The 20,652-nt window shown below is 38.6% G+C and overlaps 5 protein-coding genes across 18 annotated transcripts in view; 4 read left to right on the forward strand and 1 right to left on the reverse strand.

Annotated features, from left to right (window-relative positions):
* Window positions 1–20,652, reverse strand: part of LOC110058624 (uncharacterized) — a 147,400-nt gene that overhangs the window by 41,835 nt on the left and 84,913 nt on the right. The gene's annotated exons all lie outside the window — the stretch shown is intronic.
* LOC149115780 (neuromedin-U receptor 2-like) lies at window positions 1,968–4,431 on the forward strand. The gene has a single exon (XM_089285185.1). The coding sequence runs from the start codon at window positions 2,405–2,407 to the stop codon at window positions 3,398–3,400; it is 996 nt and encodes a 331-aa protein (XP_089141311.1). The 5' UTR covers window positions 1,968–2,404; the 3' UTR covers window positions 3,401–4,431.
* Window positions 5,638–6,987, forward strand: LOC110058664 (uncharacterized). Its single transcript, XM_020765319.2, has one exon. It carries the CDS (start codon window positions 5,638–5,640, stop codon window positions 6,679–6,681), a length of 1,044 nt encoding a protein of 347 aa, XP_020620978.2. The 3' UTR covers window positions 6,682–6,987.
* On the forward strand, window positions 11,782–15,185 carry LOC110058625 (neuromedin-U receptor 2-like). Of its 2 annotated transcripts, XM_089285184.1 has the most exons (2): window positions 11,782–11,874; window positions 13,241–15,185. In XM_089285184.1, the coding sequence occupies exons 1-2, from the start codon at window positions 11,782–11,784 to the stop codon at window positions 14,186–14,188; spliced, it is 1,041 nt and encodes a 346-aa protein (XP_089141310.1). In that variant the 3' UTR covers window positions 14,189–15,185. The 2 variants fall into 2 exon arrangements, with proteins under 2 accessions (XP_089141310.1, XP_089141309.1); XM_089285183.1 differs by lacking the exon at window positions 11,782–11,874 and having other exon boundaries at window positions 12,919–15,185.
* LOC110058665 (neuromedin-U receptor 2-like) lies at window positions 18,880–20,346 on the forward strand. Its single transcript, XM_020765320.2, has one exon. It carries the CDS (start codon window positions 18,944–18,946, stop codon window positions 19,979–19,981), a length of 1,038 nt encoding a protein of 345 aa, XP_020620979.2. The 5' UTR covers window positions 18,880–18,943; the 3' UTR covers window positions 19,982–20,346.

Below are 20,652 nucleotides of genomic sequence, written 5' to 3' on the forward strand. Positions count from 1 at the left end.
GTAAATAACTTTAGGGAACCGCGAAGTTCGTAGGTAAAATATAAACTCGTTTTTGAATCGACGCTGTCCTCGACGTCGCCGTCGTGGTTTCTTAAACTAGGGACTTTAAGCAGCGGGAACGCGGACGGCGACGGGGACGCCGAAACCTGTGAGAAGGCTGGGGAGAGAACGCCGTTGTCGCGGGAATTCACAAACATTAAGCAGCACCGTCTGAAACCGCGGTTTCCGCACTGAAAGCTTATTGACATTATCGATATTCGTCCTCTGTTTATCAGGATGAACTAGGATCACTTTATTGAAAGAAGTTCGCAATCAACTCTTGATAATCCACGATGAAGGTGTGTTAAACGATCACGAACTTCTACTCTTGTACGATTTAAACCGGTCGAATGATCTCGACCAACCTTATGATTCCTTTCCTGATTTTATCTTCGATGGTTTGAAGACGACGAGTGCCGGTCTGAATTTCGCTTCCACAAACGCAACTTGCCCCTTCTCGCTGAGTTGTACAATGAAGTAAACGAACTTGTTATCAGCAGATGTTTAATCAGACTGGCGCGACAAAACAGTGTGCTGACTGATAAAGATCTAAGTAAACCACTGATCTTACGACTGAAAATGGAAACAGCTACGCACGTTTTAATGGTGTCTACCCTTTTAAATGTGTTAGAATTTCACCATCATGAGCCATTTGACATTTGAGTACTTCTCGAAAGGAAAAATTTCGATTGAAATTCATGTAAGTTGTCTTTATTTACATTAGCTTTCAAAAAGATATTTCACGGTACTCACATGTTCGCCGACTGGCTTGAGTTCGCTTCAGATTTCCCGACGTTTCTTTAAAATGAAATATCTCACATAACAAGAGAAAACAAGCATTAAAGTTCCTCGAAATTAGTAACACGGGTTATTTAGCGTTGACACAGCAGAGGAAACGAAAGCGAAAACTCACGTTTTCAGACAACGCGAAATGAGCTTCACTCACGTCGGGCCCGAACGCAGAACGTCAACTTGTTTCCCGCCAGTCATGCGCAGTGGACCTTTTGGCTTTTCCCTGATCTTATGGCGTTCCCGTCGCCGTCCGCGTTGTCTTTGCTTAAAGTCCCTATTGCCTATTGAAATACGCAGGTAGCCATTTACATACCTAGATGTAACGAGCCACTGCGCGAGTAGAGCGTCTGGCTCGAGAACACATCGCAACGACCACGGTCAGGGCTCGAACCCTTGGGCCACTGCTTCATCATCGTTCTGGATGATCTCCAGAGGAGGTATTCAATATTTAAAATGTGATTCGAGCCAAAACTCGATATTTGATTAGATGAATAGACTAACAATGGGCTTTACCGCAAAACGGCGAATATGGCATTTTGTAGTCTGCCTTTTCGCTTGTACATTTGAGTGTCTTATTGCGTTGAATTAATTTTGAACAAGAGACTTTTTACATTTTGTGTAGGATTGGGTGAGGAATCAAAGACAATGAAAGTAAAATCGGTGGCAATTTTCCCGTTTACCGCAAACGACATTCTTAGAGCTTGACGGACGCCACAGGCAGGTGACAATTTACGCATAATTTATGCTGCAAACAATGTTCATGCCTCGTGTTTTACCATCTTGTGTCTACAAGTTTTCATTTTCAAAGAAGTTGCTCATTTTCAAAGTTTTAAAGTGAAAAAAAAAAAAAATGTCTGGAGACATTTTCAAACTGTAGGATATTCTAGTAGAAGATAAGGTGAATAAACTGTGTTTTAAAAGTTGAAGATGGTGGTTTACAATTTAAATCTTTGCGACTTAATATCTGCCGACTCCAATCTGACCTTTTGTAATGCAACCGCCGGCCCCCCCCCCCCCCCCCCCCACAAACCTGGATGCATGACCTTTTAGCTTCCGTTACCTGAATTAAATTAGCGTCCGCTCTCATCTTTAAAATTACATTAATTAAAGCCGTATCGGGTCAAGGCAGCGATGACATGGAACTAAAAAGCTCTTTGATAATCAGATGGACTGCTGATAATAAAGGGAGGAAACAATTTCTCAACCAGAATACCGAAATAGCAATTTCCAACAGCAACTGCGGTCACGAGAGAGATTTCTGCCTAAAGGAAAAACTTAAAATAGAATATTCACTTTGGTTACCAGGCTATTGAAAATTCCAAGGAAAAAATGGAAAGTTGCATGGTTACTTAAAGATACACGGTTACATTAAACATCACGATTTACGTGATTAGGAGGGAAAGTGTTGCATCCAACAGGAACTCTATCAATATCAATCATTTCTACACACGTGGATTGGTAAATTATTCCAACAGGCACTTCCTGTGCTAGTTGTATGTGTCATCAAGTGTTACGCGCTTGGCTAACGGACAATACCCTTGCGTGCGTAATTTTCGATATCTGAGTAAAGAAGATGAATGGGTCGTTAGAAAATCTAACACTGTCTAACGAAAGTGAAGCCGAATGTAATCCTTTCACCAAGAAAGATCCCAACTCTACAATGGCTATCAAGGCAGCATGTTACACCTTGATCATGTTGCTTTCACTTATTGGAAACGCGGCGGTTATCGCTGTTGTTGCGAAAAACAGGCATACGCGAACCACAACGAACTACTTAATCGCAAACATGGCCGTGTCAGATCTACTGCTTTCTACATTTGCAATACCGAGAGAAATTGCTGAAGTCTTTATCGGTCACCGCACATGGTTGATCGATGGTCTGGCTGGTGCAGTCCTTTGCAAAGTTTTTTACTCCTTCCAAGACATTTCCACTGCAGTCTCGATACAAAGCATCGTTGTTATTACATTGGATAGGTACACTGGAGTTGTTTCGCCCTTTCGTCGTCCTATCATAACTCCGAAACGACGCAAATTTGTTATTGCACTGATATGGTTGATATCCATGGCTCTACACGGTATTTATTTTTACACGGTACGCCATGAACAAGTAAAAGGAATCAGTTTTTGCTTCTTCGACAATCCACGAGCAGTGAAGATCAACTTTATTATGACATCAGTTGTTTTGATCGCCATCCCTTTAATAATAATAACCGTTTTGTATTCACTCATATTTAGAGCTCTGAAAAAACAGAAACCCTTTGGAAAAGGATGTGCATCTTCACTCATGAAAAGCCGGCAGAGAGAGAACGCTAAAATCATGTGGAAAATTCTAGCAATTATAGTTTTATTCGCTATTTGCATATTACCAATAGATATCTTAGGTTTTCTATTTTTCTTCGCGTGGTACAAGGGAATTCCTTGTGGTATGGACCATTTGAGCTTCGCAGCTAAGTTCATATTTTACTCGAACGCATCACTGAACCCGTGCATTTATTTCCTTCTAAATGAGAGATATCGCCAGGGTCTGCGAAATATTCTCAAAGGCAAAGTATATTTTCCTCGCGCGTAGGCGATAAAAGACATCGAAATGAATACATTAAAACATATGTAGTTTTCGTAGTATAGCTAGTATTAACTAGGCTTTTGACTGTTTTTAATAGGTTCTATCGCTCGGAATTGACAAATTTATCTTTTATTTTTCTTTGGAATACTTTTTTTTGCCCATAAGTTTCGGATCAAAAATGTTGCAAGGTGATTGTTTCGACTGAGAGTTGCGAGATAAGATTCTATGCGCGCTCTGTTTTCACTGAAATTAATAACACCATAGGGATCAGTAAATTAATTTCAACGAAAATTTCCATCTTGATAAAGGGCTTGTTTGTGAAGAGACACATTTTCAGAATGCGACTACCATGTCTGAGGTGGCGCAAAAACATTAATATTTTCATTAAATGGTTGACGCAAACTAGTGCTGTAATTTCTAATTTAAATATACAAAACGTTTGTGATGTTTTCGTCTTCGCTTCTACTTGGCCTTTTTCCAAATTAAACTAGAAAAGTTAAGTTCCACAACTTTGTGTGTTCCAGTGCATAGGACAGTGTTTGCAAGTCTTGTGCTGTTTTATAGTCTTTTTCAAATCTTTTTTCCAGAAGAGGGTACGATAGTTTCTTTGAATTTTTGAAGTGTGTGAAAGTCACGTACTTAAGGCACTTTCTATAAGTAATAGCTAGCCTGTTTCTCTTAAACTTTTTTTATATTTGCATGACAACACAGTTCGACATTAAGAGCCGAGGTAATCTCGGCCATAGGCTGTCAGACATCTTTATGTTTGTCGAGCTTTTATACAAATAATTTGAAAATGGAGAAGAGGGACATATATTAATCATTATTTTTCGGATATTTGAGTTTGCCAGATTTTCCCTAAAACGCAATCGTCTTACATTTTGTTTACAGGCAACGTGAACTAAGACAATATTTTGGTCCTTTCAGCTCATTTTGCTTGCTACATTTTTTTTAGCTTTGTGAGTTGATGTAAATGAATCTTCTATAAAAGACGCTGAATAATAATACAAACAAAAACGCTTACAGGAGTAAAGGAAGCGAATCCGTCTATTTTTTGTTGTCCAAAACTCGCACGTTACAAACGTACATCTGTAATCGAATTTCTGTTACCAGTCGAAGCCACATCCCAAAAGGTATCTTCCAGAATCTGTGATATCAGTTAATGCTGCACTCCAATCTAACGACGAAGCAATTTAGTCTTCTGTGGCGGAGAAACTGACTGGGAGGTGAGAGAGTAATCTTAGAGATGTTTATTTTTTACCGACATGTTTTGGCATCAGCTGTTTGCTAGCAGGTACCAATGGCGGATCCAGACATTGAGCTAAGAGGGGGACCCGGTTTTGTTTTACCCGCCCTGTCGGCTTTTCTTCTTTGTGTCATTTCTTCTTCTTTTACCCAAAATAAGAGGTCGGATCAGTTCAGACGCGACAAAGATTAGTCAAAATAGAAGCTTTCTCATCCAACACAGCAAGAGTTTTCCTTTCCTACACTTGAGGTGGTCACTGTTTCAATGATGATCGTACCTTTTCATTCAAATTTCTAAAATTTGCTTAACAACACTACTGATGAACAAAAAAGCGACAAAGATATAGGCGAAAGGCATTGAAAATGCTAATTTTTTATCGGATTCCCTAATCTAAGGACACATACATTTAAAAGAGAATATTACATCGAAAATTCTTTTAATTTAAATTTGCTTCAAAGATCGTTTAAGGTGGCTGAAATTCTAATGAGTGGTTGTCGAGAAACAGGCGTATTTCCGAGAGTGCAAATTTTCATTCAATCGCAATTTTTTGACTAACTACGCATGCGCTGCATTTAACTGGGTTCTTTCGCTAACAAAGAAAAAGCTGAGAATTGCTGAGTTCTTTGCATCTTTACCTTTTCTAACATATATTTATGATAAAAGACTAAAGCTATCAATACACTGCGTTCAATTATAGAGAAAAATAGCACAGATAGTGCGGGTGTTGAGTAAATAAAATGATCGCTCTATTGACGGCATTGCTCTATTGACGGCACAGCGGCATCAGCAAAAGCGCGCGGGAAAACTGTGTTCGGCCACCTTAAAGATGACACATTACCTAGGCTTATCTGTTCCTATCAGTATTACACAGCACACTCTTTCGGCCGTTTAAAAAATTGATTAAAGGTGCTCTGCATTTTAAAATTACTTAAATCGTTTACTAAACCAATTTGAAATTACGAAGTTTAAAGCCCGTACCCGAAATTACCCAGCCATCATGATGGACCATATTATTAAGCAAATACGTCATGAGGGGCGTCATGAGGGACGGACGTGTGTTTTAATCCGAAGCGCACTAACCTCCCGAAAGCTCGGTTATTTTTGTATTTTAAGTCTTATGGTTGAAGACACCATGCTTACGCCGGCCAAGAAACGTGACCAACGTCCTTCTGATGGAGAGAAAGTATCTCCGGATTCAAAAATTCCTAGGCACAAAGAGGATGACCACGCGAGTAATCCGGAGAACATGGCGGCGGCACCACAAGCTTCTCCAGAGTCTTCTTCCCCCGAGACAAATTCTGACATGAAAGAGATTAAAGAAATGCTTGCAGTTATCCAAGGTCAAATGGCTACAGTTCTGTCCGATAATAGGAAGATACAACGAGACCTCGAAACACTTAAAGAGTCGATGAACATGCAGGACCGCGAGCTTAAACAAACACAGCAACAACTGACGAAAGCGGTCGCTCAGAGCGATTTGCTAAGGAAGGAATTGGATGCTGCTCTTTCCAAACTCAGGAAACAGCAAGAGGAAATCAACAGCATGTGGTGTAAGCAGGACGATCTTGAACAATACTCTCGCAAAAACTCCTTGGAATTGCATGGAATCCCACGCAGTACATATTCTTCCACCGAAGAGGCTGTGCTCAAAGTGACAAATGCTCTCAATGTCATCGTGAGCCCTGAAGACATCGAAATATCTCATCATATACGGCTCAAGCACAGCGAAGCGATTATAATAAAATTTGTCAGCCATAAAGTTAAATCCCAAGTCTACAAAGCACGTACCAGGTTAAAGAATGTATCCTTAACTGGTCTCTTTCAAGACTGTCCAGCATCTTCTCGAACCGAATCAAACCGTATACATATGTGTGAAAGTCTAACGGCCTACAGGCGTCATCTCGCTAATAAGTTAAAAACGAAACGGAGGAACAACGAACTTTTGAGTGTTTGGACGATGGATGGCAAGGTTTTTGTGAAGACGTCTCCGGAAGGCTCGCCAATCAGAATATCCTGCGACGAAGACTTGGACAATCTTTAAACTATTCACTCGTCGAGGGAAGTATAAACGTGAGAACCTGATAACTATGCTATGTGTCTTTATTATTATAATTATAGTGTTAAGGGAGGTGTTTGGAGCTTTTCGTTTTCGTTAGCCTCTTCCGTCAGGGACCGGACTTAATCTAGTTTTTGGGATCCATTTATATTATTTATTTATTTAGTTAGTTAGTTAGTTAGTTAGTTCGTTCGTTCGTTCGTTCGTTCGTTCGTTCGTTCGTTCGTTCGTTCGTTAGTTAGTTAGTTAGTTATTTTTTACTTCGCTGTTTTCTTTTCCTTTTAGAAAACTCATTTATTTACCGTAGCTATGTTATATCTTCACTTATGCTCGATCCAACAGTATGCAAATTTCTATTTAAAAAATAAGAAGAAACGCAGATCTATTTTTTCTTATTTGAAAGACCAAAATTGCCATTTTTACTTTCTGCAAGAGATGTATTCGGAACCCAGAGACGAAATTGTTTGGAGAAGTGAATGGGGAGGAGAAGTTCTGTACTCGCATGGCACAAACCAGAAAAAAGGCGTCTGCATTTTGACAAACCCAAAATTTAACGGCTTTCAAATCGAATATTCTTGCAGTGACTCTCAACAGCGAATCATTCTGGCCAACATAAACATAAATTCTGTTCAAATATCTCTCTGCAATATTTACGCTCCAAACAACCTTCAGGTGCAAAACACCTTTGTCAAAGATTGAAATCAGTTTTTACTCTCTAATGCTAATGTCAGCCGACTTATTGTTGGAGGCGACTGGAATGTCGCACTCGGCGCCATCGACAAGAAGGGTGGAATACCTTGGAGACCAACGACATACCGTGATTGTATAATTGCAATGTGTGAAGAATTAGATTTGATCGATATATTGAGGAAGAAAAAGCCTAATGCAAAACTATTTACTTATGAATCAAAACCGCTAAAAATGAAATCGAGAATTGACTACTTTTTAATCGCAAACTCAATGTCTCATCTAGTTTCTCATGTTAATATTGGAATTTCAATTGCACCGGATCACAGAGCGGTAAGGTTAAATGTTAATTTGACGTCCAACAAACGAGGGCACGGTCTGTGGAAGTTCGACAACTCTCTGTTACTTGATGATGAATTCGTCAGCTTGATCGAGGCTAGTTATTCGGCCATAAGTGAAAAATTTTGTGAATTGGATGATAAACAGCTAAAATGGGAAATGATCAAGATGGAATTGAGGGGCTTAATAATTCAGTACGCAAAACGCAAGACCCGAAAGTCTAGAGATTACCTAGTAAGTTTAGAGCAACGGCTTGCTGAAACGGAAGCGTTTATCAACAACAGTAATGAGGGTGATTAACGCTGCAGGAACAGTTAAAAAAAGAATTACAGTATCTCTACGAAAAGAGGGGCGAAGGCGCAATGTTTCGCTCTAAACTTCCATGGACCGAACTGGGAGAGAAACCAACCAGGTATTTTTTCAATATGGAGGCAAAACATTTTAATCAGAAGACTATTACTGAGCTGGAAACTAGCGAGGGGGGGTAAAATAACGGGCCAAAAGCAATTATTACAAGAAATTGAAAATTTTTATCAGAATTTATACCACTCAGAATATGCTGGTTCACATGAACTCTTCGCAGGCTTCGTCCACTCCGTGCAACTTCCTAGGCTGAGTGATGATGACAAAGAAAATTTAGAAGGAGAATTAACCATCGAAGAATGCCGTCATATTTTAAAAACCTTCAATTTCGGGAAGTCACCAGGTGAAGACGGCTTTACAGTAGAATTCTATACAAAGTTCTTTGAGCTTCTAGCTAGCGACCTAGTTGAAAGTCTAAATACAGCATATTCGAGAGGGGAGCTGTCAATTTCACAGAGAAGGGGGGTTGTCACCCTTATTCCAAAGGCAGATTCTGACACTCTGAAGCTCACCAATTGGCGGCCAATAACCTTGTTAAATGTTGACTACAAGATTGCATCCAAAGCAATAGCTACACGAATTAAAAAGCTAATACATACTGACCAAACAGGCTTTATGAAAGACAGATTTATTGGTTAGAATATACGTCTACTATGTGACCTCTTAGAACAGACGGAACTGGAAAATATACCAGGCATTCTCCTCCAGCTCGACTTTCGCAAAGCCTTTGACACAATCGCGTGGCCAATGATTCAACAAGTCCTGTCAATTTTCAACTTTGGTGTTTCTATTAAGCGTTGGATAGAAACTTTCTACTGTAATGCAGAGAGTTCCGTTATTAATAATGGTTTCACTACTAAGCAGCTCAAGTTGTCTCGAGGAGTAAGGCAAGGTTGTCCACTATCACCCTATCTGTTTATTTTATCTGTGGAGATACTTACGTCTAAAATACGGCAAGATAATTCGATTTGCGGCATTTTTATCTCTCATAAGGAACTCAAAATTAGCCAATTTGCGGACGACGCCTCTCTCATTTGCGGTAACCTAATATCGGTCCAAAACGCCTTGCTCATACTAAACGAGTTCGGGATTTTATCTGGCCTAAAACTCAACGAATCCAAAACCAAAGCTCTTTGGCTAGGTCCATGGAAAAAGGGGACCGAAAGACCTTTCAACTTCATATGGACGAAAGAACCGCTTAAAGTCTTGGGGATTCATATCTCTTACGATAAGGCGGGAAATGAGAGAAAAAATGTCAACCAAAAAATTGAAAAACTTAATGCAAAGCTGGGTACCTGGAGATCGCGCCAACTCTCTATCTTCGGGCGCTGTTTAATCGTTAAGTCTCTAGGGATTTCACAGATCGTTCACTCTGCTGCCGTGCTAGACATTCACAAGGACCACATTGCAAAAATTCAATCTTCAATTTTTAAATTTATTTGGAAGGAAAAGCAGGACAAAATTAAAAGGGAAGTTCTATATCAAGATTATGAAAGAGGTGGTTTGCGTGTAACACACGTTGAAACTTTGTGTAAGGCTCTACGTTTGGCATGGATCCAAAGGTTCCTAAAAAGTGACAGCCGGGGAACAGAAAATTGGAAAGTCATTCCATGTTCCTTCTTTAAGAAATATGGAGGCTTATACTTCTTGCTTCACTGTAACTTTGATGAAAATTTCCTAAAGTCGATTGAAATGCCATCCTTCTACAAGCAAATTCTGAGTTTCTTTTTGGAACTGAAGAGTATCTATGACACGAACGGAGACCAGGAATTAATCCTTTTTAACAACAAAGAAATACAAATAGGTGGTAAAAGTGTGTTTTATCAGAATTGGTTTGACCAAGGAGTCTACTCCATTTGTGACATTCTCGATTCCAGTGGAATGTACTTGAATTTTGCAGATTTCTGTCGGAAATTTTCTGTTAAGTCCAATTTTCTCACCTATTTTCAAATTCTGTCGGCTATCCCTAAACGACTGCTGGAAAAGGCGAGGGACTCTTTTGGCACCAATCCAATTTTTACTCCAGGGAATTCCACTTTTCATCTGTCACCGTCGCTGTCGATCGACCTATCTAAATTTACATCTAAAGATTACTACTGGCTTTTTTTGAACAGGAAGGAACCTTGCGCAACTGGCCCTAACAAGTGGCAACGCGACCTTCTACAGTTCACTCTCTCTTGGAGCACAATTTTTAAGCGGATAAAGTCAATCAGTAAGCAAAATAAATTAAAAGAATTTTTTTACAAACTCGCTCATCGCATTGTCACCACAAAGAAAGAATTACATTTATACGGAATTGAAGACAACAAGAGTTGTCATTACTGCGGGGATGATGACTCTTTACTTCACTCCTTCTTAGGTTGTCATGTTGCGGTCGACTTTCTCTGGAAAGTGCTATGCTGGTTTAATGAAAAGGAAAACTCTTCCATTACATTAAACGCAAAAGAAATACTCTTCGGAGCAGCTATTGATAACGACACTAAACTGAAAAAACTAAATTTCTGTCTCGTCTATGCCAAATTCTACTTTCATTTCCAGAAAATCAACCAACGTGCATGTAATTGGGATGTTTTTGTCCGGAAACTAAATTTCATGTTGAAAATAGAAGATTTCGTTTAGTTCAATTTGTCCTCTACTTCTCGCAATCAAACAAAAAAAAAAAAAAAAAAAAAAAAAAAAAAACCTCGCAAACTTTTTATCTTCGCAATTACGTAAATTGAATATGATATATCCTGTAGAAATCAGTTGTAATTATATAGTATTATTATTAGTACAGTAGTTACCCGAAAGTGCTTTATCTAGCGTTATGTTAATGTTGAAAAAAAAAAAAAACGTATTGTAGGTAAGTTTATCGTAAGTATTGTATTTAAGTAGTTTATTGTAATTAACATGTTATAGGTATATTTATTGTAATAAAAATGTTGGAAAATAAACAAAGAAAAAAAAAATCGAGGACGGTAAAATTAACCGACAAATAAATCATTGAATTTCCTTTTAGTCGTGGCCGCCTTTTTACGTTTGTTGCACTTGTTTGACAATTTATCTTGTGTCTATCTGTCGCACCTCTTTAACAAAGCTGTAGAAAAGTTGCGACCCACAGGCGACTGTTTTCACTAGCTCATAAGCATTTGTTTAAGCGACATGAGCATGCAGACTCAGTAAGATGCTGTCAATTAGCGCCTTTTTTGGCGCCCTACTACGTTTGCACGTGTTGCATAGGCCCCGTCCACGCTACGCCAGACAAATTTGAAAACGCAGCTTTATTTCTACAGTTGGGCCTACCGTCCACGCTAATCCGTCACGAAAACGGAGCTTTTCGAAAACGCTCTTCAAACCGGGGGAATTTGAAAAGCCGGTTTTGCGTTTTAGTGTGCAAGGAGAACATTTTGAAAACGGAGCTTTTTGAAAACAATGACGTCACGATAATCATGTGACTTCCCTACCCGAGCTTTCCTCAAACATAAATTCAAAATGACCGGTTATGGTTGACTAGTCAAATTTCTCCGGCGTAGTATTAACGGGAAACATTTGTGCTTTCAGGGTACCGAAAAACGCCGTTTCAAATATTTTTCCGGCGTAGTGTGCACGGTGTCTTAGGCTTATGTTTATGCCAAAGTAAAAGCCAATCTTCAGGGTTAGCTGGCCAATTATGTCGACTTCCTAAAGAGCTATATACACTTTACGGTATGAGTAAACATGATAGATGGTCCTCTTATTAATACCGCCATGCTAAACTCGACTGATGTCAGATGCATGCCTTTCATCAAAGAAGATCCCGTGTCTACAAAAGCCATCAAAGCAATAAGTTACATCGTAATGATGTTGCTCTCACTTCTTAGAAACGCGGCAGTCATCGCCATTATTGCGAAAAACAAAATCACAAAAATTACATTAATTACAGCCATATCGGTTAAAGGGAGCAGTGACATGGAACTAAAAAGCTTTTTGAGATTGATTGCTGATAATAAAGGAAGGAAACATTTTCTCAACCAGAATACGAAAATAGTAATTTCCAACAGCGGCTGCGGTCACAAGAGAGATTTCTGCCTAAAGGAAAGACGTAATATAGAATATTCACTTTTGTTTCCATGCTATTGAAAATTCCAAAGGAAAAAAATGGAGACTTGCATGGTTACTTAAAAGATACACAGTTACATTAATCATAACGATTGAAGAGATTACTACATGTATTAGGACTACATGCTGTCCAATTTGGAAATAATTGGAGGAGAAAAATTCCTCGGACTGCCAAATTGGACGAGGTCGTTGGCCGAGTCCAATTTGGCAGTCCCAGGAATTTTTTTGAATCATTTATTTTCAAATTGGACAAGCATGTAGTCCTATTACCTATTAATTATATAGGATCCAAAAACAGATGAACAAGGCAAATATTTTATCCTCTATAGTACAGTATTTCTCACTTCGCTTCCCTCAGCACGTCACAGGTCAAACACTTTAACCCAGGTTTTTTGCTTCTTTGAGTGTTCTCGTTCTGATTATTCTCCCTCATCTCGAGTAAATCAGTAGCATCTATCTAGCTGAAGATTCCATTTGAAAGTTTAGACGTCAAAAAAGTGGAAAGAAAAGTCGGCAAATTCCGCCATTATCAAAACATAAGAAAACTTAGCGAAGACGTTTGATGGCAGTGAGAACAGCTGCAACCTGATTGGCCAATACTCGGTTCTTTTATTTATCTTGACATTTCATTGGCTGATGGAAAGTATCCAGATTTTTCTCAAATTGGACAGTTTGTTCAAAGCTAAATAAACGTTCGAGCAAAAACTATCCAATTTATTTTAAATTTGGACAGTTTGCAAAAATTAATTAGAAAAAAAAAAGGTCTGTTGGCAACACTGGATTTCGATGGAGCTATATAATTAGGAAGGAAAGTGTTGCATCCAACAGGAACTCTGTCAATATCAAACATTTCTACACACGTGGATTGGTAAATTATTCTAACAAGCACTTCGATTCCTGCGTTAGTTGTGTGTGTCTTCAAGTGATACGCGCTTGGCTAACCGACAAAACCGTTGCGTGCGTAATTTTCGATATCTGGGTAAAGAAGATGAATGGGTTCTTAGAAAATCTACCACTGTCTAATGAAAGTGAAGCCGAATGTAATCCTTTCACCACGAAAGATCCCATCTCTACAAAGGCTATCAAGGCAGCATGTTATATTGTGATCATGTTGCTTTCACTTCTTGGAAACGCGGCGGTTATCGCTGTTGTTGCGAAAAACAGGCACATGCGAACCACAACAAACTACTTAATCGCAAACATGGCCGTGTCAGATCTACTGCTTTCTACATTTGCAGTACCGCGAGAAATGACGGAAATCTTTATCGGTCACCGCAGATGGTTGATCGATGGTCTGGCTGGTGCAGTCCTTTGCAAAGTTTTTTACTCCCTCCAAGACATTTCCACTGCAGTCTCGATACAAAGCATCGTTGTTATCACATTGGATAGGTACAATGGAGTTGTTTCGCCCTTTCGTCGTCCTATCATAACTCCGAAACGACGCAAAGTTGTTATTGCACTGATATGGTTGATATCCATGGCTCTACACGGTATTTATTTTTACACGGTACGCCATGAACAAGTAATAGGAATCAGTTTTTGCTTCTTCGATAATCCACGAGCAGTGAAGATCAACTTTATTATGACATCAGTTGTTTTGATCGCCATCCCTTTAATAATAATAACCGTTTTGTACTCACTCATATTTAGAGCTCTGAAAAAACAGAAACCCTTTGGAAAAGGATGTGCATCTTCACTCATGAAAAGCCGGCAGAGAGAGAACGCTAAAATCACGTGGAAAATTCTAGCAATTCTAGTTTTATTCGTTATTTGCATATTACCAATAGACATCTTAGGTTTTCTATTTTTCTTCGCGTGGTACAAGGGAATTCCTTGTGGTATGGACCATTTGAGCTTCGCAGCTAAGTTCATATTTTACTCAAACGCATCACTGAACCCGTGCATTTATTTCCTTCTAAATGAGAGATATCGCCAGGGTCTGCGAAATATTCTCAAAGGCAAAGTATATTTTCCTCGCGCGGAGGCGATAAAAGACATCGAAATGAATACATTAAAACATAGGTAGTTTTCGCAGCATGGCTAGCACTAACTAGTGTTTTGACTGTTTTTAATAGGTTCCATCGCTCGATTTTGACAAATATATCCTTTATTTTTCTTTGGAATATTTTTGCTCATAAGTTTCGGATAAAAAATGTTGCAAGAAGATTGTTTCGACTGAGAGTTGCGAGATAAGATTCTATGCGCGCTCTGTTTTCACTGAAATTAATAACATTGTGGGCGTCAGTAAAATTAATTTCACGTAAATTTCCATAGCGATAGAGGGCTTTGTTTGTGAAGAGACCCATTTTCAGAAAGCGACTATCACGTCTGAGATGGCGCAAAAACATTAATATTTTCATTAAATGGTTGACGTAAACTAGTGCTGTAATTGCTAATTAAAATATACAAAACGTTTGTGATGTTTTCGTCTTCGCTTCTACTTGGCCTTTTCCCAAATTAAACAAGAAAAGCTTAGGTCCACAACTTTGTGTGTTCCAGTGCATAGGACAGTGTTTGCAAGTCTTGTGCTGTTTTATAGTCTTTTTCAAATGTTTTTTCCAGAAGAGGATACTATAGTTTCTTTGAATTTTTGAAGTGTATGAAAGTCACATACTTAAGGCACTTTCTATAAGTTGAACCTAATAGCTAGCCTGTTTCTCTTAAACATTGTTATATTTGCATGACAATACAGTTCGACATTAAGAGCCGAGGTAATCTCTGCCACAAGCTGTCAGACATCTTTATGTTTGTCGTGCTTTTGTACAAATAATTTGAAAATGGAGAAGAGGGACATATATTAATCATTATTTTTCGGAAATGTGAGTTTGCTAGATTTTCCCTGAAACGTAATCGTCTTACATTTTGTTAACAGGCAATGTGAACTAAGACAAATATGTGGTCCTTTCAGCTCATTTTGCTTGCTGCATTTTTTTTTTTAGCTTTGTGAGTTGATGCAAATGAATCTTCTATAAAAGACGCTGAATAATAATAATAAAAACGCTTACAGGAGTAAAGGAAGCGAATCCGTGTATTTTTTTGTTGTTGAAAACTTGCACGTTACAAACTTACGTCTGTAATCGAATTTCTGTTACCAGTCGAAACCACATCCCATAAGGTATCTTCCAGAATCCGTGATATCAGTTAATGTCGCACTCCTATCTAACGACGAAGCAATTTAGTCTTCTGTGGCGAAGAAACTGACTGGGAGGTGAGAGAGTAATCTTAGAGATGTTTATTTTTTACCGACATGTTTTGGCATCAGCTGTTTGCTAGCAGGTACCAGTGGCGGATCCAGACATTGAGCTAAGAGGGGGACCCGGTTTTGTTTTACTTGCCCTGTCGGCTTTTCTTCTTTGGGTCATTTCTTCTTCTTTTACCCAAAATAAGAGGCCGGATCAGTTCAGACGCGACAATGATTTGTCAAAATAGAAGCTTTCTCATCCAACACAGCAAGAGTTTTCCTTTTCTGCACTTGAGGTGGTCACTGTTTCAATGATGATCGTACCTTTTCATTCAAATTTCTAAAATTTGCTTAACAACACTACTGATGAACAAAAAAGCGACAAAGATATAGGCGAAAGACATTGAAAATGCTAATTTTTTATCGGATTCCCTGATCTAAGGACACATACATTTAAAAGAGAATATTACATCGAAAATTCTTTTAATTTAAATTTGCTACAAAGATCGTTGAAAGATGACACATTATTTAGGCTTATCTGTTCCTATCAGTATTACACAGAACACTCTTTTGGCCGTTTAAAATCTTGATTAAAGAAGCTCTGCATTTTAAAATTACTTAAATCGTTTACTAAACCAATTTGAAATTACGAAGTTTAAAGTCCGTACCCGAAATTACCCAGCCATCATGATGGACCATATTATTAAGCAAATACAAAAAAAGTTATTTGTGAAACTAAATAATCGAGGACGGTAAAATTAACCGACAAATAAATTATTGAATTTCCTTTTAGTCGTAACTTATATCAATTTACCGCCTTTTTACGTTTGTTGGACTTGTTTGACAATTTATCTTGTATCTATCTGTCGCACCTCTTTGACAAAGCTGTAGACAAGTTGCGGCCCACGGGCGACTGTTTTCACTAGCTCATAAGCATTTGTTTAAGCGACATATGCATGCAGACTCAGTAAGATGTTGATAATAAGCGCCCTTTTTGGCGCCCTACTACGTTTGCATGTGTTGCTTAGGCCCCGTCCGCCGGAGAAATTTGAAAACGCAGCTTTATTTCTCCGGTTAGGCCTACCGTCCACACTAATCCGTCACGAAAACGGAGCTTTTCGAAAACGCTCTTCAAACCGGGGGAATTTGAAAAGCCGGTTTTGCGTTTTAGTGTGGAAGGAGAACATTTTGAAAACGGAGCTTTTTGAAAACAATGACGTCACGATAATCATGTGACTTCCCGCCCGAGGTTTCCCTCAAACATAAATTCAAAATGACCGGTTATGGTTGACTAGTCAAATTTCTCCGGCGTAGTATCGACGGGAAACATTTGTGCATTCAGGGTGCCGAAAAACGCCGTTTTCAAATTTTTCCGGCGTCTTAAGCTTATGTTTATGCCCAAGTAAAAACCAACCTTCAGGGTTAGCTGGCCAATTATGTCGACTTCCTAAATAATTATATACACTACACGGTATGAGTAAACATGATGGATGGTACTCTTATTAATACCGCCATGCTAAACTCGACTGATGTCAGATGCATGCCTTTCATCAAAGAAGATCCCGTGTCTACAAAAGCCATCAAAGCAATAAGTTACATCGTAATGATGTTGTTCTCACTTCTTGGAAACGCGGCAGTCATCGCCATTATTGCGAAAAACAAAATCACAAAAATTACATTAATTACAGCCATATCGGTTAAAGGGAGCAGTGACATGGAACTAAAAAGCTTTTTGAGATTGATTGCTGATAATAAAGGAAGGAAACATTTTCTCAACCAGAATACGAAAATAGTAATTTCCAACAGCGGCTGCGGTCACAAGAGAGATTTCTGCCTAAAGGAAAGACGTAATATAGAATATTCACTTTTGTTTCCATGCTATTGAAAATTCCAAAGGAAAAAAATGGAGACTTGCATGGTTACTTAAAGGATACACAGTTACATTAATCGTAGCGATTTACGTGATTAGTACATGTAATAGGACTACCCGCTGTCCAATTTGGAAATAATTGGACGAAAAAAATTCCTCGGACTGCCAAACTGGACGAGGTCGTAGGCCGAGTCCAATTTGGTAGTCCGAGGAATTTTTTGAATTCAATTATTTCCAAATTGGACAAGCATGTAGTCCTATTACCTATTAATTATATAGGATCCAAAAACAGATGAACAAGGCAAATATTTTATCCTCCAAAGAAACAGTATTTCTCATTTCGCTTCGCTCAGTTCGTCACAGGTCAAACACTTTAACCCAGGTTTTTTGCTTCTTTGAGTGTTCTCGTTCTGATTATTTGTTTCGAAGCTTTATTCACTCAGCTAACGGTAGAAGACTAAACTAACGATTCAAAATACATAATTTATATGTACGGCAGAAAGTCCACTGACAATTACAGTTACAGAAATTTACATATCGTAACATTATTCTCCCTCATCTCGAGTAAATCAGTAGCATCTATCTCTGGAAACCTAGCTGAAGACTCCATTTGAAAGTTTAGACGTCAAAAAGGTGGAGAGTAAAGGCGGGAAATTCCGCCATTATCAAAACATAAGAAAACTTAGCGAAGACGTTTGATGGCAGTGAGAACAGCTGCAACCTGATTGGCCAACACTCGGTTCTTTTATTTATCTTGGCATTTCATTGGTTGATGGAAAGTATACAGATTTTTCTCAAATTGGACAGTTTGTTCAAAGCTAAACTCAACGTTCGAGCAAAAACTATCCAATTTATTTTAAATTTGGACAGTTTGCAAAAATTAATGAAAAAAAATAGGTCTGTTGGCAACACTGGATTTCGATGGAGCTATATAATTAGGAAGGAAAGTGTTGCATCCAACAGGAAGTCTGTCAGTAGCTGGTTTTCACATGACGTCACCAAAATTCGAACTACAAAACCATTGATCTTCCTGAGATTTTACTTAAATGATGTATAAGAACAGCTGAAAACTAATATTCATACAAATTTTCGCTCCGAATGGGCTCTTGGTTTTGTGATACACTACGCTTGAATTTCTAAGCTTTTGCGTGACGCGGCATTTACATGACGGCCTAGAGAGCTGTCATGATGGTTAAAAAAGTGACTTATTTCGGGGAACTTGGGTATCTGAACAGTTCACGTCTTAGAAAAAGTATTATTTTAATGTTTTACAGTTCCTTGAGGGATAAATTCACGCTTTTGTAGCAAAACTCAGTGACAGATGTTTCTGTCGGTTTCCGGCCGCCATGTTGGTGCCCATCCGTATGGGCACCAGCATGCCGTCTCCATTCAAATCTCTATAAATTTGGGTAAAAAATTTATCCACATATCTCACATAAGAAAAATTGCTGTGACCAGAATTTTGGCGAGAGTCTTTGCATATTTACCTTCTTTCATTTCCCAGATTCTGGATTTTATCTATTGACCGGTTTTGATTTTTATTTTGATCTATTTTGAATTGCGTGACACTGAAAACCAGCGACATCAAACATTTCTACACACGTGGATTGGTAAATTATTCTAACAAGCACTTCGATTCCAGCACTAGTTGTGTGTGTCTTCAAGTGCTACGCGCTTGGCTAACCGACAATACCCTTGCGTGCGTAATTTTCGATATCTGAGTAAAGAAGATGAATGGGTTGTTAGAAAATCTACCACTATCTAATGAAAGTGAAACCGAATGTAATCCTTTCACCACGAAAGATCCCATCTCTACAAAGGCTATCAAGGCAGCATGTTATACTGTGATCATGTTGCTTTCACTTATTGGAAACGCAGCGGTTATCGCCGTTGTTGCGAAAAACAGGCATATGCGAACCACAACAAACTACTTAATCGCAAACATGGCCGTGTCAGATCTACTGCTTTCTACATTTGCAGTACCGCGAGAAATGACGGAAATCTTTATCGGTCACCGCAGATGGTTGATCGATGGTCTGGCTGGTGCAGTCCTTTGCAAAGCTGTTTACTTCTTCCAAGACATCTCTACTGCCGTCTCGATACAAAGTATCGTTGTTATCACATTGGATAGGTACACTGGAGTTGTTTCGCCCTTTCGTCGTCCTATCATAACTCCGAAACGACGCAAAGTTGTTATTGCACTGATATGGTTGATATCCATGGCTCTACACGGTATTTATTTTTACACGGTACGCCATGAACAAGTAATAGGAATCAGTTTTTGCTTCTTCGACAATCCACGAGCAGTGAAGATCAACTTTATTATGATATCAGTTGTTTTGATCGCCATCCCTTTGATAATAATAACCGTTTTGTACTCACTCATATTCAGGGCTCTGAAAAAACAGAAACCCTTTGGAAAAGGATGTGCATCTTCACTCATGAAAAGCCGGCAGAGAGAGAACGCTAAAATCACGTGGAAAATTCTAGCAATTCTAGTTTTATTCGTTATTTGCATATTACCAATAGACATCTTAGGTTTTCTATTTTTCTTCGCGTGGTACAAGGGAATTCCTTGTGGTATGGACCATTTGAGCTTCGCAGCTAAGTTCATATTTTACTCAAACGCATCACTGAACCCGTGCATTTATTTCCTTCTAAATGAGAGATATCGCCAGGGTCTGCGAAATATTCTCAAAGGCAAAGTATATTTTCCTCGCGCGGAGGCGATAAAAGACATCGAAATGAATACATTAAAACATATGTAGTTTTCGTAGTATAGCTAGTACTAACTAGGGTTTTGACTGTTTTTAGTAGGTTCTATCGCTCGGTTTTGACAAATTTATCTTTTATTTTTCTTTGGAATAATTTTTTAATAATTTTTTTTTGCCCATAAGTTTCGGATAAAAAATGTTGCAAGAAGATTGTTTCGACTGAGAGTTGCAAGATAAGATTCTGTGCTCGCTCTGTTTTCACTGAAATTAATAACATTATAGAGATCAGTAAATTAATTTCAACGTAAATTTCCATCTCGATAAAGGGCTTTGCTTGTGAAGAGACCCATTTTCAGAATGCGACTACCACGTCTGAGCTGGCGCAAAAACATTAATATTTTCATTAAATGGTTGACGAAAACTAGTGCTGTAATTTCTAATTAAAATATACAAAACGTTTGTGATGTTTTCGTCTTCGCTTCTACTTGGCCTTTTCCCAAATTAAACTAGAAGAGCTAAGGTCCACAACTTTGTGTGTTCCAGTGCATAGGACAGTGTTTGCAAGTCTTGTGCTGTTTTATAGTCTTTTTCAAAAATTTTTCCAGAAGAGGATACGATAGTTTCTTTGAATTTTCAGTGAAGTGTATGAAAGTCACGTACTTAAGGCACTTTCTATAAGTTGAACCTAATAGCTAGCCTGTTTCTCTTAAACTTTGTTATATTTG

Source organism: Orbicella faveolata, unplaced genomic scaffold (genome assembly GCF_042242905.1).
Source record: "Orbicella faveolata isolate gen_17 unplaced genomic scaffold, um_ofav_v1 contig_13, whole genome shotgun sequence".
NCBI classification, from domain to species: Eukaryota; Metazoa; Cnidaria; class Anthozoa; order Scleractinia; family Merulinidae; genus Orbicella; species Orbicella faveolata.